Source organism: Neolamprologus multifasciatus, chromosome 23 (assembly GCF_963576455.1).
Source record: "Neolamprologus multifasciatus chromosome 23, fNeoMul1.2, whole genome shotgun sequence".
In the NCBI taxonomy this organism is placed as follows: Eukaryota; Metazoa; Chordata; class Actinopteri; order Cichliformes; family Cichlidae; genus Neolamprologus; species Neolamprologus multifasciatus.
This window is the reverse complement of record NC_140460.1, coordinates 29778969-29804584: the sequence shown is the minus strand read 5'-3', so window position 1 is coordinate 29804584 and position 25616 is coordinate 29778969. Positions and strand designations below refer to the sequence as shown.

Below are 25616 nucleotides of genomic sequence, written 5' to 3'. Positions count from 1 at the left end.
CAGTGAAAAGATTAACATAGCAATAAAATTTATAAATAAATTGACTTTTCTGACATATAATAACCATCATCAATATGATCATATTGATGATGGTGAACTGATCATATGATCATCATCTGATCACCTGATCACTGAAAATGCCAGGGCATTCAGTCCAACAAAGAGTTCTGGTGGTTTCAAATTCCCAGAGATATATGACTGCTAAGTTACTTAAACTTAAAACTGATGTATTAGGATTTCAGAAATGTACAGGAATTTTACTCCTTGTAAAAAAACAAAAAAAACAAAAAGACTTTCGTAGTCATGAGCAGGACTTACAACCTTGCATTTTCAACCAATGTCCATACTTCAGGAATTAGGGACCAGAATGTGGCAGATTTTATGATTTTACTGATTTTATTCAGGATTATGGGAGTCAGTCTTTCTGTAGAGGGCCAGACATCAGAGCAGGAAGGAGCAGGTACAGAGACAAGGCACCTACCGCCAATAATAATAAGAATGTGGGGCTCTTAAGTTTTGTAAATTAAGATATCTAGAACGGGAAATGGGAACCTTGAATTCTCTCCCTCTCTCTCTCTCTCTCTCTCTCTCTCTTTCTCTCTCTCACACACACACACACACACACACACACACACACACACACACACACACACACACCAGCTGTCAATTTATGCAATTAGATTAATGCTAAAAATGCATTAAACCATACCTCTCCTGTCTTTATCAATTCAATTTCAATCATGCTGAAACTGGGCTGATAATGCTGCCCACAAACATCAACTGGGTGATCCTCTGATTACATCAAACAGAAAATCGATCATAGAATCCAGCAACTGGATTATAGAATTATAAAACATGTCAGTGCTCACAAAACATACGGTGGTGCTCATCTCTGAATGGAAAGTAACATTATGGTATACTGAAATTGGGTTGAAATTCTTTTTTACCATGAAAGATGAACACAGCACAACATTGCTGCAACCACCAAATGGGTGTTCCCCTAATTACATCAAACAGGAACAAGTAATCAGGTTTTAGAGAAAAATAATCAGAACACAAACAAGAGGGAGATGCTTATCACCGGACGTAGCATTAAAACTGACAAAATTCTGGAAGTGAAACATTCAGCACATCTATGGTTAGATAGTATCTGAGTTAACTGGTTTGTAGTTCTAGCCAAAATTCAGTAAGTTGAAATAGATTATTCAAGACTAGATAGGCCATCAAAGTAACAAATTATCTTGATGTCTCTGAGAAGTGGGAAAGAAATAAACTCCTAAAAAGCTACCATGGAAAGAAGATTCCTTTCATAGGCAGGTGTCTTGTATGGCAGACACCGGCAATCCATAATGGATTTGTGTTGTCATTATTATGCCAATTTTGCACTGGCTCCTCAAAATCTGGTATGTACTATGTCTGCCCATCCTCCATCGTATCTCCTGAAAGCTCTAAGTATGACTCTACTTCCACAGTTAAATAATCTAACCTTGGCATGTGTGCATCAGTATAATAAGTGGTGTAGGTGAGTGCATGAGAGAATAAATGGTGAATGTAATGTTGTTTGGTACAAAAACCTCAAACCAAAATCTAAAAAAGTTTCTCAGGGAAGACAGTCACCACACCCAGCTCTGAGGGCTTTTATAGTACACTGACACAAAAGTCCCAGTTGTTGCCAGTGCTACTGATGGAAACGAGCTACACCAGCTCTCCAGTGCCTACAAACGAGACCTGCCACACCAACAAGCTGGAAAAGAAAACCAGGCGCCATGGGTCATCACACCACCCCCTTAAGACCGCAGTCCTCCATAGGATCTCTGTCCCCTAAAGAAAGAATAAACAATGAAACATACTAATCAAAGTTTGCTTTGTCCTTTAAAAAGAAACTGACTGGACTGTCAACTCCCTGCTCATTTGCCTGTATTAATACAGCTCCTGCCCCCACATGAACTTGCAACTACCTGTAAAACCAAAAGATGGTCAAACAGGTGCTGAGCACAACAGAGACTTAGCTCAAAATTTAGAAGCTCAAAAGCTTCTTGGAAATCAAATGACCACATAAACGGAATCTTGGCCAGGCTAGTGAGTGGCACAACCATGGTGGAGACATTTTTTCAGAAGCCGAGATAATATCCCACCATTCCTTTGTTGTGGAAACTGCTCAACTAGCCACTACTTTGACCTGCACAGGAGCAACACACCCCTGCCCCAGCCCTCAGCACAAGTACGTCACAGTTGCCCAAGTAAATTCACATTCAGCTTTTTCTCTGACAAGCAGTCAAACAGCACTCTAAACTAGGGATGCACCGATACCACTTTTTTGGAAACGAGTACGAGTACGAGTACTTGCATTTCAGTACTCGCCGATACCGAGTACTTAATAAAAACATGATTTAAATTTACAGGTAACAGCTTTAGTCCTATAATTTAACAAAAAAAAAAACAACAACAAGGGACTGGTTTGGAATTAAGAACATTTATTTAAAATGAAAAGCATGTTGTATGCAACATATTACAGAATAAATAATTATAAAAAAACAAAATGTAATTTTAAATTTGCTCGTCTGTTTCTCTGTTTAGAAGTCTCACTAGCACAGTCACAGCTGGGATGACATCAGAGGCTAGTGCGTCGTAGCTGCTCACTTTTTTAGTTAGTTCCTCAAAGGGGGCGAGGATGGCAACAGTCGTCTCCATAAGAGCCCATTGGTGAGCGGTGAGATAATCAGGGAGTTCGTGCTCGGACACGCCCAGCACTCGCTTTTGCTCAATGAGGGACTGGAGCATGTAATACGTGCGTCTGTACGTCCTGCTACAGTCTCTTTATTGGCTGGTTGAGCTGTCCCTGAATGTCCTCGAGGCGGGAGTAGGCTAAGGCGGAGTGTTTAAAATGCCCAACTATTTTCCGTCCCACTGCTATAGCATCAGCTATGCTCCTCTGTGCTAATAAGCATGGGTAAAGAAGCATGGGTAAACTCTTTGTACTCGTTGTTGTGTTGGGATTTTGGTGCTTGATTAAATTACTTGTGTTAAAAGCGCTACCTTTTGAGCCTCCTCTGGACAATTTCGCTGAGCACAATTTGCAGTCCGCCTTTGTTTTAGTGTCTTCGTTCACTTTGAAATAGTTCCACACGGCTGACTTGTCTCGCCTGCCCTTCTCTCAGCTCTGAGCTGCAGCCGGGGCCTGGGGGCGGGCACTCGGCGCCTGTGATTAACCCCTTACATGCTGCTCAAACATGACAGGTCTCAGACCGTGGTATCAGTCCCCGGTATCGGGGGACTTTTAACGAGTACGAGTACTTTAGAAAATGTGGTATCGAGGCCGATACCCGATACCAGTATCGGTATCGGTATCAGTGCATCCCTACTCTAAACCTCTGCATGTGAGTAAACCAAGTCACTATAGACCACCAAATCATCTAAATATACTGCACAACTTGTCAACCCAGCCATAACATGACTCATAAGGTGCTGAAACGTGGCTGATGCATTTCTCAAATCAAATGGCATTACTTTATAGGAATACAGCCAAGATGGAGGAAATAAATTCAATTCAATTCAATTTTATTTATATAGCGCCAAATCACAACAAATGTCGCCTCAAGGCGCTTCATAGATACAGTGGGGCAAAAAAGTATTTAGTCAGCCACCGATTGTGCAAGTTCCCCCACTTAAAATGATGACAGAGGTCAGTAATTTGCACCAGAGGTACACTTCAACTGTGAGAGACAGAATGTGAAAAATAAATCCATGAATTCACATGGTAGGATTTGTAAAGAATTTATTCGTAAATCAGGGTGGAAAATAAGTATTTGGTCAATAACAAAAATACAACTCAATACTTTGTAACATAACCTTTGTTGGCAATAACAGAGGTCAAACGTTTACTATAGGTCTTTACCAGGTTTGCACACACAGTAGCTGGTATTTTGGCCCATTCCTCCATGCAGATCTTCTCAAGAGCAGTGATGTTTTGGGGCTGTCGCCGAGCAACACGGACTTTCAACTCCCGCCACAGATTTTCTATGGGGTTGAGGTCTGGAGACTGGCTAGGCCACTCCAGGACTTTCAAATGCTTCTTACGGAGCCACTCCTTTGTTGCCCGGGCGGTGTGTTTTGGATCATTGTCATGTTGGAAGACCCAGCCTCGTTTCATCTTCAAAGTTCTCACTGATGGAAGGAGGTTTTGGCTCAAAATCTCACGATACTTGGCCCCATTCATTCTGTCCTTAACATGGATCAGTCGTCCTGTCCCCTTGGCAGAAAAACAGCCCCATAGCATGATGTTTCCACCCCCATGCTTCACAGTAGGTATGGTGTTCTTGGGATGCAACTCAGTATTCTTCTTCCTCCAAACACGACGAGTTGAGTTTATACCAAAAAGTTCTACTTTGGTTTCATCTGACCACATGACATTCTCCCAATCCTCTGCTGTATCATCCATGTGCTCTCTGGCAAACTTCAGACGGGCCTGGACATGCACTGGCTTCAGCAGCGGAACACGTCTGGCACTGCGGGATTTGATTCCCTGCCGTTGTAGTGTGTTACTGATGGTGACCTTTGTTACTTTGGTCCCAGCTCTCTGCAGGTCATTCACCAGGTCCCCCCGTGTGGTTCTGGGATCTTTGCTCACCGTTCTCATGATCATTTTGACCCCACGGGATGAGATCTTGCGTGGAGCCCCAGATCGAGGGAGATTATCAGTGGTCTTGTATGTCTTCCATTTTCTGATGATTGCTCCCACAGTTGATTTTTTCACACCAAGCTGCTTGCCTATTGTAGATTCACTCTTCCCAGTCTGGTGCAGGTCTACAATTCTTTTCCTGGTGTCCTTCTAAAGCTCTTTGGTCTTGGCCATGGCGGAGTTTGGAGTCTGACTGGTTGAGGCTGTGGACAGGTGTCTTTTATAGAGATGATGAGGTCAAACAGGTGCCATTCATACAGGTAACGAGTGGGGGACAGAAAAGCTTCTTACAGAAGACGTTACAGGTCTGTGAGAGCCAGGGATTTTCCTTGTTTGAGGTGACCAAATACTTATTTTCCACCCTGATTTACGAATAAATTCTTTACAAATCCTACCATGTGAATTCATGGATTTGTTTTTCACATTCTGTCTCTCACAGTTGAAGTGTACCTCTGGTGCAAATTACTGACCTCTGTCATCATTTTAAGTGGGGGAACTTGCACAATCGGTGGCTGACTAAATACTTTTTTTGCCCCACTGTACATAGAAATAAATGCCACTTCCTGTGCTCTTTTCGACAAGGGAATCTGTCAGTAATCTTTTAACACTTCAAACTGGCAGGACCAACCTGGTCTACACAGTATGCCATGTGGGGTAAAGGACAAGAGTCTGAATTTGTGACACTCTCAACCCTTGGAAAATCAGAACAGAACCTGGACATTTGTTGGTGCTAACCCTTCAGTTAAATTCGATGTCAAACTCATTGACGAAGGCACCAAAATACTGCGCTTAAGCATGTAGTCTGCCTCAGTATCTAGACATTCATGCCTTCTAGGAGAAACTATAATAATACTGGCAAAAAGGCTACTTCAGTGTCATGCTCCACACACTCTGTGCAACAGGGCTGGGTGGAGAATGGGTTCTTCAAACTCCCAGGCCTGAGTTTCTGATAAATGGACCAGAAGACACCTTAAATTCCTAAGGGTCTCTGAATTCTTCAGGTATTCAGACAGCAACTCCTCATCTAGAACAAGAACAGCATTGGTACATTCACTTGAGATGGCTTGAATTCACTTGAATACCAAAACGGGACTGACAACTACACCTCCTTCTTGACAAGTTACATTACTCAATGAGAGTAACATAACGGAATACTTTGGATTAATTAACATATTATCATGCATTTTACAACTACATGAATGTACTATTGCTGTGATTTATTACTATTACTGAAGGTCCGCGGCTCCGAACCGTAGTAAAGGGACCTCTGGCTAATACGGTGGGTTCTGTGTCGGCTCGTAGCTGAAAACTAGCTTTACTTTGTTGTCTGGGTCAACTTTGCTTGCGAGAGACAGAGAGAGGCGTTGAAAGGCTGCTCCAAGGGAGCTTATTGTTTTGGAGGAAAACACGAACAAAGCGTACAGTCGAGTTTTAATAGCTTACTTACAACTGGGCTCGTCAGGCACTCTTGGCTGCAGTGGTTATTATTATATTTACATGCTTCCAGCTCCCGTTTTTGCTCGATGACAACTCGTACTTTTCGACTCTGCTTTTTCTCCCACCTGGCGCTCACAGACACATAACGTGTATGGCAGTCCATTCTCCCTGCAGCACGGACTACACTGCCCATGATGATACATTCTGCATTCTGCCTATTAGCTTAGCACAACAACAACAAAAAGGCCTCTCTCACCCAGGAAACACGCAGAGCGAGAGCGTCGCCCTGTAACCATGGCAACCGCAACGCTGCCGCCTGGAACAACAGAACGTAGCTGTCAAACAAAACCCAAACAGTCCTGACCCGCCACAATATGAAACAGGGAAGTACCGCCGTGTAATCCATTTATTTCAACAAAGTAACTGTATTCTAAATACCACCTTTTTAAACGGTAACTGTAACGGAATACAGTTACTCATATTTTGTATTTTAAATACGTAACGGCGGTACATGTATTCCGTTACTCCCCAACACTGGATAAGACAAACCAGGAGACTGCTCATAATAAAGTCTTAACAAATTAACAAATTGGAAAGGTGAACGAACAAGTGGGCCAAGAGCTAAGACTTTGTCACCAGGAATAAACTCAGGAATCATATCTCTCTTTCATTTTAGGCTGGGACGCAGCCAGTGTTTCCCTTGCTAGCTCACCTGCAATATTTAACCAGTGCTTAAACCCATTCACATAGTCATTTAAATTTGTTTGAGTATCTGTCTCATTCTACCCATCTTAAACACAGACAATGGATCCCTGACGGCATGGCCAAACACCAGATCATTTGGGCTAAAACTTGGGCTTTCCTACATCATCACTCCCACACAGGGCCGTGCAGAGAGGCTTAAAGGGGCGGGTGCTCAAAGTTAAAAAGGGGCACATTGAACCAGGCTGAATAACAACAACACACATTCATCAAGAATCTAATATGGGAAGGGCAGGGCTGTGTTGATCTGAGACTGTAGACATTAAAAGTCCATAGGAGAGATGGTAGCTGATTAAACAAGTGTCATGAGATAATAACAAAATGCAAAGATTGGTGACAGCACTTGGAACCATAAGGCAACAAAAAACTGTGAGAAATAATTTAGGCTGTGCCTGTGAAACACTCTTTGCTTCTCTTCTTCCTTCCATCCCATCATTTCATATATCACTCTCCACTTGCTGTCTATCTGAGAACAAGGCACAACTTGCTATTGCAATAAACTATAATCTAATTATCCACACCTAACAACTCTTGCACTTAATGATGACAGAAAAATGTTATAGCACTGCCTTTAGTAGCCTCACACAGCTCCTACTGTTTCCTCCTCATGTCCTTACCAGCCATGTCTGGACATTGTTATATCATGAGTAATATTTTTTTTTTAAATCCATCTAAATAAAACAAACACATGCACACACAGTGACATTTTAGACCTTCTTTAGAATACTGTATATACTATGGGCATCATGGTGCTGATCCAGAATCCTTACATTATTATTTATTACTAGAGCTACAATAATAAAGCAATGAGGAGGGAGAAGTAATAAATATGAAATAATGTATTTATGATGATTCCATTTGTTTTACTGCTGTAAAAAACAAAAATTTGTCTTATTTAAAATATAAATCTAATATAATCTGCTTCTTAATGTATGTTCTTTAAAATACAGCGTGTGTTTTTTAATATATTATAATAAGGCATAATTATGTGGACATGCATATTAGATTGTTTTTTAGTGAAATATAATCCCCCCAGAAAGGCAGGAAAAGCCCAGAAACTTACTTTAAAACTAAATATGTTCCCTAAAACGGTGACAGAGCTACAGACCCATGACAGCCTTACACAGGTAGCCAGCAGCTATGACCAGCACTACTTGTGCAGTTAATAAAAGGACAGGTAATGTTTGTCACGCTGTTGCACAAGCAGCACGCTCGTTTGTTTCAACATACCAACGTGTACATAATAAGCTAATACTCCTGTGTGCTATACACTACAGTGTACGCTGTACACCTACTTACTGGCTTTGTCGCATCAGTCTGTGTCTCTGAGTTAACTTGTTTCTCCTACAGCTCCGGACCGCAAAAAATGCGCGTGCTCTTTGTGAGCTCGTTCCCGGCTCGTAACCAGCGCGTTCTGCCGTCAAGGGCGATCATTGGTTAAATGTGATCATGTGACTGATGCAAGCCAGATCCTTTTATTTAGCAAAACTGTGATTAATAGTTAAATATTATTGTTGAGGGGCACAGACACGCACACATACATTAAAAAAAATAAATACTTTTTTTTTTTTTTAAAAGTTGCCTCAACAAAAGGGCACTTTGGGCACCCATCAGGAAAGGGGCGGGTGCTCAAGCCCCTCTAGCCCCCCCTCTGCACGTGCCTGCTCCCACAGCTAAAAGCAAGCACAGCAGGGCCTCTTCCCAGTCATTTAGTGAAAACACTCCAAAACACCTTAACTCTGTGGATAAAAAGGTGGTGACTGATTACTCCTGACCCCCAACAGTTTCAAAACTCAGGCCAACAAGTATGATGAAGAATTGGATCCCCGATCACTCTGAATAACCCTAAGAATGCCTAATGAACTTTTTCATGGCCTTAACTACATATTATTACACTCAAAAGTTCATGCCACCAGACTTTGCATGGGACAGAGGACTCACATAGTCAATGAGCAAATACTAAAACAGCTGACTAATAGCTTAAATCGCTAGAGGGTACCAGGTTTAATAACCATATTTGCCTTTCCAGTCAGCTGACAAGTCCCACAGAGGTGTCTTTCTTCACACATGGCCAGAAAAAGTGCCGCCAAATCTTACCATACATTTTACAGAAACCGTGGTGTCCTGACTCATCATGAGCATGATTCTATAGAATCACTAGCTGAAAAACTGAAGCTCCAAAAAAAAAAATAAATAAAATAAATATAAAAATACAAAGTAAATATCCATTAACAAGACTTCTCACCTCCCCCAGCATAGAGCACAGTCTGAAACAGCTGTTTCAGAGACGGGTCAGCTCATTCCTTAACTCACCATAGGACACAGATAATGCATAATCAAGAACCACTGGTACAAAAGATTTGACCCCACTCAGCCCCTTTGGACTCATTCTACTCATTGCCTGAGTAACAGCACAGGCCAGGTAAGTGTAAGGACAGACTACACTTTCTACCTGATCTGAGCTGAAAAGCGACCACGTTTGATGATGACACGTTTGCCCAAACACAACTGCATGCAAAATCATTGCCTTGAACAGGAGTGTCCCACTCCAGGCCTCAAGTGCCGGTGTCCTGCAGGTTTTAGATCTCACCCTGGGTCAACACACCTGAATCACATGATTAGTTCATTACCAGGCCTCTGGAGAACTTCAAGACATGTTGAGGAGGTAATTTAGCCATTTAAATCAGCTGTGTTAGATCAAGGACACATCTAAAACCTGGGGGACACCCTCAAGCCCTCGAGGCCTGGAGTTGGACACCCCTGGCCTAGAATGAGGTCAACACCCACTACAGACAATGCGGGCTGAAATCCCCACAAAATAATAGAATCTGCTTCCAGTTTGTATTCTGGAAGCAAACACCATCTCTACTTTCAAGATCAGGCTTAAAACATTCCCTTTTGATAAAACACGTAGTTAGGCCTGGATCCTTCCTTGTAAAGCAAGGTTTACACGATGCTTTACAAGATTTCGGGTGATCCCTGAAGCTAACTTATTGTGTGGGAGCGACTATTCAAAACATTTGTGTTAAATGTTTGAGTCAAATGTCCCCATGTTATTACTCAGTTATTTAGCACTAAATGGCCGAGTTGTTGTGTCTGCATTGCAACCACAGTTTTTGAAAGCAGCATGCAAACCAAGCTTGCTAGTATTAACTGATAAAGTAGCAGTTCACCCTTTTACCTATGTAAGGTTTCACTCACACAGGGCCAGAGCCCCACAGTTGTGGTGTTGTGCCAAAAACCTCCTTGTTCTAGCAGATTTGTTGCAGTCATCTGTAACTTTCATGAAGATGCTGACTTGTCTGCAGAAACTCACCAGCTACTCTCCAAGTGGTAGGCAATAATCCTCTGATGGAAAAACTAGATGCTGTAACCTATCTCTGATCCACTGTTTTAAAAGCTGAGCTAATGCTATTAAAGAGCAAACACCAGTATCTGCAGCCATCATAATCTCATTTTCAATTTTAAACTTTTAATTCAATTCATTTTACGATAAAATGATTGAAATTGATTAAAAATGTTATGCACATCTTTTTTTTTAAACAGATACAAGACCTTTCCCTATGCCATTACCAGGGGTACACTGACCAGTCACTAGACCTGTATGAATTGGAAATCACAGTAACTCTTAGGTACTTTCAGAAACCCCACACAATTTGTTGGGGAATACCTATTTTTGATTTTTTGATTGCATGATGTTCCTGGGACAGAGTGAGATGGAGGCAGATAATCCACTGTGACAACACCTAAAGGGACCAGTCAAAAGAAGAAGATGGTGATCATCTAGAAGGAAACAGGAATAAAAAAGGCCCTCAGATTTTTATGTAAATTTTGTTTTGTCATTTCATTGAGCACGTTAAGAGCTGGAATACAAACTAACAAACACTGCATTTTCTTTAAATGGGATTGTGACTATGGCAGGGGTAGGCCTTACCTTCACTGTTTCAGTGAAGGGAGAGTTTTGCTCGCTCTGTGACAGACACAGACTGAGGGAGGAGTAGGGGAATAAGAGAGAAATAAAAGACTGCAAAAGCAACATGGTCTGCAGTCTCTGCAACTCCCCTCCCCACCATGTCTGTTGAATTGTGAATCATTTTCTCAATGGAGCAGGACAGATGTTCCACTAGAGTATGGGAGTGCTTATTTGCCTGTGCGTGTCTGAGTGGAACACTGAAGGAGACATAGAGAATAAATTGAATCTGCAAGGAAAGTGGACCAAGGGGGAAAAGATAATAAAAGGAAACAAGAGCATTTTAAGACCCCCGGTATAGATAACCTGCTAGCTCATGTTGGTGTAGTTTATTAAATGATCAGTAGGTGATCTAGTGCAAATTCTCCAAAAGAAATACAGATAATTGTGGTTGAAAGCACATTTATACAATAAATGCTACTTTAATTTTATAGCTATGGGTTTGTAGATTAAGATTGCACGTATATGACCTAATAAATGTCATTTATAGAACAACTGATATAAACGTGTTACCAGTTCATATGTGATAGATTACTATTTAAATGTCTCTTAACTATTTTTTACTGAGCACTACAAAGCACTTTAAACACTATATGCCACATTCATTCACTCATACCACACAAATTCATGCAGCACTTTAATTCCATGCCTTTAATTGCTTTTTCACTATGCGCCCAGACGATTGTAATGGATACACTGGGTGCAATTTAGGAACACTGGAAGCCTGCAGACTGGAAGAGCTAGGGATCAAACTGCTGACCTTCATTAGCGGTATTAGTAGATTACTAAATGGCCCGTTCTATCACCTGAGCCCTAATTTGCATGTAAATAACATGAAATGCTAGCTAAAGTCACTCTAATTTATGTTTTTTTATTTCAGTCTACTGTTATTTGTTATCTTCTTTGTGTATTTGAATGTAAAAATGGCATTGAAAAGATAAGTAGCTATTTTTTAATGAAAAAAACACACCCAACAAGCTAGAAAAATGCTGTTAATGGTAAACAAATAATAGTTCAATAATAAAACATTCAGTCATATGAAAGTACCGCTAATGTGCAGAATATACTATTAAATCTCTGCCAAAATGCACAATTTTGGAAGACAGAGTAATTACTTGACCTCAAGTAAGCTGTTGCATTCTAAGGAGAGTTTACAGCAACTAAGTGTAGACTGCTCGAATGGGAACTATTATCTTTTTTATTGTTGTTTTTTCGTTATTTTTTTACAGTGTATTGCGTTCGTTACAAGACAGCAACAAAGGCTGAATCTTTTCAAAAAAAGTTACTGAAACCAGCAGCGGGGGGAAATGTGAGACGCTGCAACAGCAGCACCATGGCCAGCGCCTGGCCGAGGCAGTGCCAGTGGATCCTTGCTCCATTTTGGATGCAAACGGTGTTTTACAGGAAAAGCGGAAAGGGGAGATATGTGGTGGCCAAGCGCTCTCTTTGAATAAAATACACCTACATCGGCTGCCCTGATCTCAGCCTCCCACTGCCGCTGTCGGGCTTGCGACTCAGAAAAAGTAACAAAGAAAAAAATGATTCTATGTCAAAACGTATTTCCTCACTCGATGTCATGTTGCAAACCAAAATAAGGTAAGTCATTTCAGTAAAAATCCGTTTTTGTTTTGTTTTTTATTCAAGCAGGCAAAGTTAAGCTAGCTTGCGCTCATAAAGTCTACAATAAATGTAGCAGCTGTGATAAGACAGATAAAAAGGAAAACTGAATATTGAAAATGTCGATAATAATTCGCCTTTAGGCGTGTATCAGCTAAAAGTACGAGCTGTGTTTACTCTGTGCTAACTTAACTAAAGCCTACTCATGAAATGATGCGTCTAACCACACTGGAAGGTGTTACAGTAATCCGTTACTTCTCCGCCTCGCCTCTAACATCTCTACGTTTGCTGCTTTGTCTGCGCATCCTTGTGGGTTCTCCCTTCGCAGTGTCGGTGCTGCGCCTCTCAGCCATTGGCCTCAGAGACCATCCGTCTTCCCTTCACAACAATAGACCCCTGCTCGCTCGCACGCACGCACGCACGCGCGCCTTCTGCTCACGCGCCGACACAAAAAGCGCGCAGTGCTTTCGAGGAGCGACGGTGAAATGTTTAAACTGCGGTTTGCCGATTCTTTCTTTCTTTCTAGCTTCACGTCGGCGAGAAGCGCAGGGAAGCCTCTGCGATGCGCTCAACGGGGAACACGTCGGAGTTGAAATAAGGGAAACATTGGGGCTTGGGTAAGAAAACCGGAAAGCGGTTGGTTGGGGCTTTTTTTTTTTTTTTTTTTTTACGAGGATGACTGACTGATGACAAAGAATACGGGGAGCCCCTCTGGCTGCGGTTGACACCCGCTTTATAACTTTACGGAAGACATTTTTGTGGGGACCGGTGTGCTCGCACTTGGACAGACAAAGATTTTTTTTCTTCCATCATTATTATTATTTTTGGAAGGGGAACCATGCCTGTCCGGAGGGGTCATGTTGCGCCACAAAACACATTTTTGGGAGTAATTATTCGGAAATTCGAAGGACAAAGTAAGTAGATTTCCTGGGTGTCAGGTACTGTGTGGGTGCACTGTGGTGTGCTGCTTGTCTTTTGTGTCTGTCCCGCTGCTCCTCGAGATCAGTTATTGTTAGGAATAGGCCTTCTTTTATACACCAGCAAGGCTTTGGATGGCTAACCCATTGATGTTAATGCCAGAAGTCCATGAAAGTCATTATGAGTCAATTACCATACTGTGTTATCGCGCACCAGGTTTGTTTAGTTCTGGTGTGCTTCTCATTTTTTCCTGCTCCGGTGGGAAATGTAGTTCAAAATGCTGCATGTGATATACACGGATTAAAGGATTAACGTAATTAATTACAGATTGTATCCCCCATATATGAATTTAGCTAATTACGCTTTTAAAAATGGGTTTCAGTTATGCCTCAAATCTGGTTTTTACAACTCAAAAATGTGCATCAGTTGTCTCTCCACATTGTTGTTTTAAAAAAAATGTCAAATTTAACGCCACCTCGTTAATAGAAAGTGGAGTATTTAAGCCTACTAAGGATTTACTGAACGTGCTTATTGTCTAGAGCAATCCCACCTACATGTGAAGTTTCATAATTTTATTCAGTCAGCTGAGTAGCATTCAGGACTGTAATTCTGGATAATCCCATGCAAACCAATACACCCACTTGTATTAGTTAAATAAAACATTTGTTATACTTTGTCATATTCTTATTTATGTGCAAATAGTTTAAAATTACATCTATAAACACGGTAACACTCTTTCTCCCCCAATTTCTTCTCTGCCTCGTCACAGATAAGAAATTCATCATAGCCAATGCCCGGGTGCAGAACTGCGCTATTATCTACTGTAATGATGGTTTCTGCGAGATGACGGGCTTTTCCAGGCCGGATGTAATGCAGAAGCCATGCACTTGTGACTTCTTGCATGGCCAGTTCACCAGTCGGCACGCTGTGGCCCAGGTGGCCCAGGCACTGCTGGGGTCCGAGGAGCGCAAAGTGGAGATCACCTACCACCGCAAGGATGGTGAGTGTTGCAAGGTTCAGGTGGCACATGCAGAACTTGACATAAGGCTGCTGCAATAGTCTGACATTAAAATCCACACTGGGTGGAAAGCTGCTTATATTTTGAATTTATGTTGTGATCCCTGTTATACCTTTCGATGTAAAGAAATTGCTTAAAATAAATACAGTTTTTAAATCTAGTGTTACAGTGTTTGAATTTGAATAGATTTTGTGCTGCTATCTGCAAGGAAAGCCTGTAGATGAAGAAAAAATACGTGAAGGGTGACTTGTACAACATCTGCCAGTGTAGGTACATTTAGTGTGTAATTTTTAGTTCTGAGTCAGCTCTAGCTGGAGCATTTTGCAGCAGCAAATCACCAAGTGCACCCATTTAGAACCCTGAGGGGGGAAAAGAGCAACTGTTAAAGTTTTGTCTCCCATGATGTCCAGTTTTGAAATGATGCATGCACTGAATTACTGGGAAAGGGTGTTCATTAGCCTTCGCCGGATAGGACACTCTGGGAAGGATGTAGCTCAGCTCCCATAAGACCAATGTGAAGATAGTCAAGCGTGCGGTTTCTCTCTTTCTGTTCTTGCCATCTCTCGGTTTCTCCTCAGTTTACTGAACACATATGTCACTCTTCATTCTGCTACTTTACATTTTCCAGTGTAAGCCTCCATAGGCGTGGCAGTTGTCTGTAACTGATGGGATCTGTATCACTCATCTATGATTAAGATGATGTAGCATGCATATGCTAATTCATGACTTGACAGCTGGGATAGTTTTGATGAAATACAAAGTTAGCTCCAAAGTGAAAGTTCAACTGTTTGATTCACATCAACTGTGCTGGTTCAGGGAGAGTTCGTGTGCTGTCCTCTAACCATGGCATATGTATTCAGATGATTAAGTCTCCTTGTGTAACACTTAAGGACCAGTAAAACTGCACTGTGATTCAATCAAGTATTAATAGTTTTGTAAGAACTTTGTAGGGAGGATCCCCATGTGGTTGTGTGTTTTAGGAATTGTTTATTTTTTTGTCTTGAGCTCAGGGATCATTTTACAGCATTTCTTATGACTTTTAGGAGTTGGCTACAACATCAAGTAATAATACTTGTATCAATATGTAATGACCAACGACCTGTAGGGCCAGTATCTGCTTCGGAACAGAATGAGCACTGCCGGAGCCCTACAAAATGATCTCCAGCAGGCCCCTAGCATGAATGTCTCTGACCAAACAATCAGAAACAGAGTTCACGAAAGGTGGCCTGAGGGCCCAACATCCTCTAGTGCATCCTGTGCTCACTCTCTGACTGGCATTTGCCACAGAATATAACAATTGGCAAGTTCACAACTGGCATCTTGTATTTTCACAGTTGAGAGCAGGTTTGCTATGAGCACATGTGACAGATGTGAAAGGATCTGGAGAAGCAGTGGAGAATATACGGCCTGTAACATTGTTCAGTGACGGTGACGGGTCAGTGATGGTTTAAGGAGGCACATACACGGAGAGACACACGGACCTCAACAGGTTCAGCAACAGCACCCTAACTGCCATTAGGTATCAGGATGAAGTCCTTGGACCCATTTCCAACCCCATGCTGGTCCCGGGTTCTTCCTGGTGAACAAGAATATCTGGCTTCATGTGATGAGAGTATGCAGGCAGTTCTTGGAGGATGAAGGAACTGATACCACTGACTGGCCTCCACACTTACCTGACCTAATGCCAATACAACCCCTCTGGGGCATTATGTTTGGGTCCATCCAACACCGCCAGGTTGCACCTCAGATTGTCCCGGGGCTCAGGGATGCCCTAGTCCGTATCTGGATCCCCCAGAACACAATCTATCGTCTCACTGGAAGCATGCCCTAACGTTGTCAGGCATGCATACAAGGACGTGGGGACCATACAAGAGTACTATTTTGACTTGCTTCAACAAAATCTAATCAAAATGGACAAAATCTATCGTTTATTAAACAACACTTTTTGGCTTTTGTCTGGAAAAACAAAAGCTAAAAAGGCTGTCTTCAATTACATTATACTTTGAATGGGACCATACTTTAACATCCAAAGGAGTCTGTGCAGATGTTTAGGTTTCAAAAATACTTTTTAAATGTGGACTGGCGAGACCATAGGGCAGTTTTTAACTTTGCCTCAGGTCATCTTCAATGAGGCAGTTACCAATTAACATGCCTGCACTTCTCGAGTTTGTTTACACATTTAAGTTGATCTTGCGTTTCTGTGAAAAGCTTTGAACTTCAGGCGCTGTAGTTGAAATCCTGAAATTGATTGTACTTCTGCAGCTTTTTCAGTCATTTGTTCCCATGTATTCAAATTCAAAATGGGGGGGGGGGGGGGGGGGTATTTTGATTTAAATGCAGCTTTTCCAAATGGTGTTATATCTCTGCTTTTGAAATGACATTTTTTTCAGGGACAGTGAAACAACATCCTGTCAGGAGGATTTGTTTTGACACTTGATGTGTAATCGGCGCTGTGGTTCAATCAGGATGACGCATGCTTCAAAGACTGAGCTTTTTTTTGTTTGTTTGTGTGAGTATGATTGTGTATGTAATGTATAAGAAAATCCAGACCAAAAGAAGGTGATGTAGATTAGGTCAAAAGCAGCTTATGGAGCAGTCACAAAGACATAGATGTTTGTGGTCAGAGGTTAAAAGAAAGTGATAAAGATAGAGAAAAATGCTTGAGGGAATAGGCAGAGAGGAGATGTCAGCCCATGTTTTTAAGCAAAGTGTTGTGCTACAGCCTGAACCTGTAACAGCTTTCAATATAAAATCTAGCTTTGTGTTATATTGGCCTTGCTGAGCTTTTTGTAAATGTTGCATCAGTAATGCTACATTTTCCCTTTGCTTATCTAAATGGTTTTGTTCTATATTATATTTATAATTATATTTTACATTCTGAAACCATAAAGTCCATTTCAGTTATTTGAGTGATTGCATGAGAACTTTATTTTTGTGTCAGAGAATTTCTGCACCCTTTTTGTGTAATAAATGTGAGTTATTGAACACCTAGCATGAACTACATAGAGTATGGGTGTTGAACTCCAGGCCTTGAGGGCCGGTGTCCTGCAGGTTTTAGATAACACCCAGGGTCAACACACCTGAATCACAGGATTAGTTCATTACCAGGCTTCTGGAGAACTTCAAGACATGTTGAGGAGGTCATTAAGCCATTTAAATCAGCTGTGTTGGATCAAGGACACATCTAAAACCTGCAGGACACCGGCCCTCGAGGCCTGGAGTTTGACACCTGTGACATAGAGGATTCATAGTTAAAAGTCCTGTCTTCCTTCTTTCATCCCAAACGGTTGCGGCAGATGCTGATCCTGAACGAGCTTCCCTGGCATCAGCAATATGACTTACATTATTGTTGCCACTGTCACCAAAATTAGCTGGGGTGTGATTAACAAACTGCAAATATTTTGAGTTGTCTGTCCGTCCAGACGTTTACCAGTTGGAAAGATTTTATGAGACAGCCACACTATTCACTATTCTACTCTTCTTTGCATGTCCATTGTGGCACATTTTAAATTGGTAACATTCTTTCGTAATGGAATTTTCTTTTAATACTTAAAGGATTAAAGTAACTGACCATTAGGAGTCTAATGCTCCTCTAGGCCAGTTTGTCAGCTAAGACAAGCTGGATGTTCAGCGTCCATTGATCTGCTGGGCAAACAGTATTAACGATTACACCTGCATGTTGCATTGATCTCTGAAAACAATGTATTGGAGAGTGCAAATCAGTCGTGGCCAAACATCCGCCCTCTGTTGGTCCATCCACAGGAGATCTAAACTGAAATTGGACAGTTTGTTATTAATAACAATGTTCATTGGATTTAGACTGTTGGGCCCTACAGCAAGGGAAAGGCCTTATTACTATTCTGTATCCTGGTTCCTAATTACCACTGTGTTTTCCTCTTACCTGAGTCAGAGTTTCTCCAGGGAAGGTCATACACCTGTTTCAACTTGGCAGACTGCTGTTAAACATGCTGCTCGTATTAGGATAAGCAAGTATGGGTACATGTATTCATACATGTAAATCATCTTTTCGTTTGAATTTATATAAATATATTTTTAGCTTTTTATGTAATCTGGTATGTTTGCAGATATGTTTAACCATTTATAATCTTTGACTGCAAAACATTTTTGTTATCACACTGTTAATACAAATGTGCTGAAGCAGGCAGCTCCATTTGTAAAAAATACATTATTATTGTGTCTTTACACAATAATATGTCTTTGATACAGTCTAACAATGGATAAAGTCATGTAACTGAAGTTGTTTGTCAGTAATGGACAACAATTAGAATTTCTTTTAAAAAATGTGCCAGCTGTCTTGAGCGGTGCTGCAGTGAAAAAAATCCAGAAAAATCAGGTTTAGCAACTCCCAGATTTATACATTTATGAGAATAGATTTAGATGTAACAGCCAGCAGTCAGAGAGCCTTACGCCTCTGTTTCTATTGTCTTCTGTATTAGGATTTTAGGAGAAATGTCATTGCAGCAGATCTCATTGTAGTGCTCTGTAGGAGTTTCCTCAAGCCAATCCTCTTTTTAATCCTAGGATCCTAGGTCGATATAAGCACATTGCCCAATGCCCTTTACAGTCCATGAAGGAGATTCTGCTCATCAGCACAATCTCTGGCACATTGTTAATGCTTTATGATTTGTGCATTCACTGGACCACTGGTCCTTTTTCCTTTCAGTGCATCTGACTTCTGTCATTAAAGTGGAAATTGTTTCCAACTGCCAGGGAAAGTAATTGTAAATAGTGCATTGAAGATACGCAGTAGTAAGACAAAATATGCATTCGGTAATGTATTTCATGAGTTTAATATGTAAAGTGTGTTAAATACAGGCAATTCACACAAAAATAATTAAAAGATTGAAAGAAATTAGCCAATAATTGTTCTGACAATTATTTTGACAATGGTACAAAGAGTCTTGCACTTTAATCTTTTAAGGAATACAGATGCAGGGCTCATTCTTTTCTGGCAGGATTTTGTTAAATATAGTTGCATGGCCCATTTAAATGGTAATGCTACAAAATTGTCTTTGGAACATCTGTTGCCACCTGAAACACAAGCATACAGTAAAACAGTTCCTGTTTTAAAATACTATCTGTTTCAGCTCTGGCATTGAACAATGCACCACAGGAGGTAGCTACAGCTGATGTTCCTGTCAGCACTCATTATTACTCTGCAGGCTTATATTTGCTAATGAATGTATCCAGTGTATAAATAAATTACCTGAGTTAAAGATCAAGTATTTAAATGTTAGTGTCTTAATGACAGTTTTAAAAAAAAGTCAGAGTAAATATAAACAGTTCTAATCTCAGCAGCACATATTTACTCAGCAACACTCGCTCTATTTGCGTCTCTGTTCCGAGCATTTACAGCGCCTTGCTTCCCATGCTAAAAATGCCGACTCTCAGGGTCCTTTGTGTATCTAGAAATCCATAAGCTCAGCACATGCTAACAGCTCTCACTTGCAAATAGCAAATGAGAGTGAAAATGTCACACTCTAAATAGATTAAAGCTGGTTGTGCTTCAGTGATGTTCGCTGAGATTAGAGCTTTTCCAGCCTTCAAATGCCATGGATAAATGTGGGAACTTTAGATTGTGATGAACATTTGTTGTCGCTGCTTAAAAAGCCATAATGTCAACAAAATAGGTGACATTATAAGGTTAAAATCATAGTTATTTTCAGTCTGTTATTCATGTTGGGTCAGATTTGCTAACAATCTGTCCAAATTTTGCAAACAGAATTATTTTAGGACCTGCTAAAAACTTTTAGTATTTAGCATTGGTAGAAACTACATTTTAAATTATGCTTTTAGAACGTTTAATGGATATTTTTAGTCCTATCGTGGATCTGAATGTTATTCATAAATGGAGTGTTAAAAGTGGGTGTTTTCTTTTCTTTCCTTTTGGCTTTTAAAGGCTCAGTTACAAAACTAATGTTGTTTCTGAGTCCTTATCTGATCAATAGTACACATCTGAGATGTGCCTAATAGTTCGTATTTCCTAATTGGTTGATTGCATTCTGGCTTGGTGCATGTGAGTGAATATATATTATTGTGTGTAAGTGATTGTGTGAACATAGCTGTGAGTGCAAGATCAGCTGTATATCTTTTCTCAGCAGTAATACATATACAATACTTAAACTATGGCAAAGCATGTAAGAGGGGAAAAAGTTGTTCTGCAAGTTTTATGAACAAAGCACTGTAACATTAACATCATTGACATGCAGGCGGATATGTATTGTTCTGTCTGCTTCTGTACATACTTCAGGTCATACTTCTAGGGCTTGGGACAGAATCTAGTACTTTTTAGGAAACTAACTGAATTAGTACAGAGGACAGATTCACACTAAATCGATTGGTGCCAAATTGTGGTACAAGAGCCCATCTGGATTAGACGGTTGTTGCCTTTGCAAATCCTGGTGTCCAGAAGTGGTTACAACAGCTGGTGCTGTGTGCGTTTGTGTCTCAGTTTCATGTGCAGCTGCCTCTTGTTGATTCAAGTTGCCATGCTACTTTTGAATTGAATGAAACCTGTGCTTACACTGCATTCTTTTGGTTACTAGATGCTTGCGCTCTCAGTGGGTCTGCTGGGACCTGTTATCACGGTTGTCTGGTTATTACTACTCAACTAACTGATGTTTGTTTATAAATTAGAAAATTAGCCTGCCTCTCCTATCAGTCCATTTTTTGTATTGCAGCATCATGTTCATGTTCCCTATTGATTAAAAAAATTACAATTAGAATTTCTAGACCCAAGTTGACACAGTAAAATGACATGTTTTGTCCAAGAGTTGAAATCCAACAACATTAGGTGTACTATCCTATAAAACCTTAGTGTTGGTAATATTTTGTTAAATGTGCTTCTAAGAGAAAATTAAGAGAATGTAGGGAAACGATCCATCAGGAGCAAAACAACACAGTGGAAATAATATTTATTCTTCTTTATCTTTCAGCAAACATCACCTACATAAAGGGCTAATATTTGGGCATGCACAAAACACTTAATGTTACAGGTTACAGAATACAGTTTAACACCATATGTAAACCAAACAAGTGTCATCCACACATCTGCCCAGTTAGCGCCTGAATCACTTAGGTTAGTATCTAAACCAGATTGCCATGGATATACAAACATGGTATTGCAGGGACTTGGGGCTAACTAATTTGTACAAGAATGAGATGACTTGAAGGTGTTTTTTTAAAGGTGCTGCTGATACAAGTGCACCACATTGTGGGAATTTTTTATGAATAACTCACAATGTGCAAATAGCCAATGAGGCTATGGAAACTGGACAGGATGACTGATGATGAGGTGAGTCAGGTTATTCAATGGTGTGAGTCTTGAATGGAAACCACACTCCATAAAACCAATTCTTGCAGATCCATTGCTGTGCAAACAAGATAAGCTCTTATTCTGTTTCACCTGCATTCTCCGTCATGTTCTCGGGTTCAGCTGTGTTTGAGCGCATACAGTGGGCAGCCTGTCTCTGTGAATGACATGTGTATGAAGGGAAACAGTGCGAGCTAAAAAGAAGGAAATGCAGAGAGAATAAAAGAAGATGCAGGGGAGAAAAAAGGGACAACAAAAGACAAAATAAGGCGCATAACTGAAAGACGGAGAGCTGGGATGAAGAAAGGAGCATTCATCCTTATCGAAATGTGTGTGTGGTTGGGGCGGCTGGCAGAGAGAGTAAATGGAGGTGTCAGAGATGGAAAGAAATCAAGTGCAGCTGAATATCAGATGGCTTCTTCCACTGTGGGAACGCCCCCTTGAATTCAGTCCAGTTGCTTGAGAGCTGCTTAAATAATTGATGGCCTTAGTTCTGTATCCAACACCCTTTGTCTGTCTCACTGGAAGCAAAGTGTTACCTCTTTATGCAGATACAGAACATTATTTTCACTCGACTGCGCTAAAAACAGAGTGAGCTGTTCTCATGTTCAACATTGAATGAACCCATACAAAATAAAACAAAGGATCTGCTTAGAAAACTGATTTTGTGCGACTGAATAAAGCTGTCCAGCTCACTCTTATCACTTTACAGGGCCCAGCTAGGGAGCAGTGTAATGAGCAAAGCTACCACTCTCAGTCTAAAGTGACATAGATAGATTTGTGTTGTAGCAGAAGCTGCAAAAATTTAACTTGCAAAATGCTAACTTTGTTGCCCTGGAAAGCATTTATATGATGGTACATATAGGTGTAACATCTTCAAACCATATTTCAATGAATAGCTGGACAGTTGTCCCCCATGACAGACCTGACTAGGTTGATAAGCTGAGTATCACTTGCCCAATGTCACACTAGTATCTCTGTGAGGCACTACTGAGCACCAGCACTTTGCTAAGATAAAGGTCCAAAATGCAGCCTTTGTCAACAAAGATGAAAAGATCTGCTCTTCTTTCAGTCATCTTTTGCAGAAAATAGCATGGCCTCAGACAGATAAATGATTTGCTGTCTTTCTGTCTTCTTATTTGTATTAAAATTCATGAAACCTTTCACTTAGTGTGTAACAAGATCATTCGGATCAATAACGTATTCCTTCACCATCCCTCCCCTCCATTGTGCTCCTGTTAGATCATTCTTCACTGCAGCAGCAGACACCATTTTTTTCTTCTCACTGACATGTCAGATGAAGTACAATGCTACACATATAGTTGTAGACATTAATATCTACAGAATAAAATCAACACAATATTTAAAAAAGAAAGAAATCTGATCTTTTTTCTTTAGTTGTTAGGAGGTTGCAAAGGAGTTAATATCCTTCCATTGTTTCTATTTTGTTTCACTGTTTTATTTCATTGATATCCATTAAGGTATTGACATTTTTGGATTCTTTCAAAGAGAAGAATTACTTTCATAAATCAAACTTTTAGCAGAAAGCTATACACGCTGCTCTGGACATGTCAACAGCTTTGTCATTTTCCCACATATAGAATTTTATGATATCAGTCACACATACTAGTTAATTAACTGGTATGAATGAAATCTATTACAAAGCCAGGGCTTCACAGTGCCAGTGAATAAATGTAGGTCAGTCTGGTGTTGTATCTTTGGATTAAGCCCACACTCACTGCATTTATGTGATAGTATTACCGCAAACAGACAGTAAACAGTCTGACGGCCCCTCCCCCAACCCATTCAGGCTCAAACACTTGGCTTTCCTCCCCCTCCCCACAAGTCTCTGCTCATTCTTGTTTTATTAAGGGGCTCACATCTCCTGTCCAGCAGCTCCATGTGCAGAGATGCCGTTCATTCATCTGATGTCCAGGAGATAACAGGTTGGCTCTATGAATGCTGACTGCACGGAAGAATCACCCAGTGTGGGTCTGCCAATTTAACCCTGCCCCCTCCACTTAATCGTTCATATTTCTCATGAACAATATTTCAGACCTGATCCCAGATTTTCTTTCATTCAGAGATGAATATGCAAAGAGCAAATCTGTGAATGAACAGCCATTCATTTTTTGTCACTGTTATAGTTTTTCATTCACTGGATTTTGTGCTGTTTGGATTGTTGCAACAATCAGGGAAGGGAAACAATGAAATATTCTGAAAAACCTCATGTCCTGGCCTTAATTTGGATCTTATGTTCCCTCACACCTGGACATTGAAATTCAACTGCATCTCCCACATAACAGAAAGCAGGAACAACTTGAAAAACACAACAAAGACCCCAAGACACAATCCCAGCCCCACAACAATCACTTGCTTCCATGAATTGACGCATTTTTGCAACCTATCACTAAATGCCATGGATCTGTATTCTGCTACCCTTGGAGGACCACTTTGATGGGGATTCAATCAACAAACCCTTAGAGGCAGGGGGACAGCCTAAAGCTAGTGGCATGTATCATCACAACTGTACAAATGTCAACAAAACCTGACATCTGACATTATCAAGGTGTTAGACCGCAGTAGTTCAAGTCTGACATTTCCCAAACTTCGTCTATTTGAGGTCTCTTCATCATGCATGTCTTTCTTATTTACATCCAGGTTGGTACTGTGTATTTTGTCTTTGTTGTTTCTTATTTTTTTGGCTCTTGCTAGACAGTTAAGCATGACCAATGCTGTTCAGATTGTTCCAATGCTAAATGTCGCTAAAAAATAAATTATTGGGTCTTTTTTTAAATTTTAGTCTTAGAAGTCCTCATAAGATATTGTTGTATGTTTTCTAGCAAATGTTGCATTACTATATTGTGTGAACGCTATTTTTAATTGTCTGACAAAGTCAAACCAATATTTGGTTATGAACTGGCTAAAAGAAAAAAGTGACTGAACATAGGGGTGGGCGATAGAAACGATAGAAACGATATAAATTTGGCCAACGATAGAGATTTTGACTATACCGCTCTATCGCGATAGCGCATGTTGACGATGTCATCAAGCTGCTCCTGTTTTGGTCGAAAGCATCGCAGCGGCTACAACCATTATCATCTGCAAAATATGCCAACAGTCATAGCAAAGAGATGAAGCACTTTTGAAATATGGGGAAAGCCAAAAACTGCGCTTCCTCCACTTCCGTAACATTGATTCATTAATGACATTTATCGAGTGGAAAAAAGTTGGCATTCATCCTCCAGCTTCACTGTGCTAATGTTATGCTAACATAGCTGTGTCTCTAGCAATCACGTAGCACAACATTAGGTAGTCCAACTTCAGTAACCCTGCAAACGTCACTGCTGTTTAGTTTTCTCTCTTCATTTATGTCGGAAGTGGTAGCAGAGCTGTACGTTTTAATTAGTTTCAAAAATCTCTCAGTCAGAACATAGTATGTCACGTGGAAACTAGCGAGCTAACTTCCTGCTAACTTCTAACTCCATTAAATTTAATAACTTCTGTTTTCATGGATGCCTGGATGTTAAACTTAATTGTTACACCTGGTAAAGCAGCAACGCTGATGATTTTATTAAAGATTAAATAATTTAGACCATTTTTTACTCTCAGTGTTGGTTTGACTTTGGGACCTGAAGGGACGGAGTTTTGGACCCAGATTACTCCGCGAAGCTCCTCACTACGGCAGCCGTAATGCTCTGACAATCCATCAAGCAGTGCAGCTTACCAAAGTTGTACTAAAACATTTTTTAACAGATTTCTGCACGCCCAAATCGGGTTCGAGGTCAGTAAGCACAACCAGAATTCATACATAAGGCACACTCTCTATTTTTGAGAAAATTAAAGGATTTTAAGTGTGCCTTATAGTGTGGAAAATACCTTA

The 25616-nt window shown here is 40.6% G+C and overlaps 1 protein-coding gene across 5 annotated transcripts in view; it reads left to right on the top strand.

Moving 5' to 3' along the window:
* The first annotated feature begins 12547 nt into the window (after window positions 1-12547).
* LOC146491935 (voltage-gated inwardly rectifying potassium channel KCNH7-like) overlaps window positions 12548-25616 on the top strand; it is a 79041-nt gene continuing 65972 nt past the window's right edge. For 2 of the 5 annotated variants that reach the window (XM_085150596.1, XM_085150594.1), the window contains exons 1-2: window positions 12550-13378; window positions 14152-14382. In XM_085150596.1, coding sequence (XP_085006722.1) covers window positions 13303-13378; window positions 14152-14382 — 307 coding nt within the window. In that variant the 5' untranslated portion in view covers window positions 12550-13302. Of the gene's footprint in view, window positions 13379-14151; window positions 14383-25616 lie in introns of all 5 variants that reach the window. The other 3 variants (XM_085150597.1, XM_085150593.1, XM_085150595.1) reach the window with 3 other exon arrangements.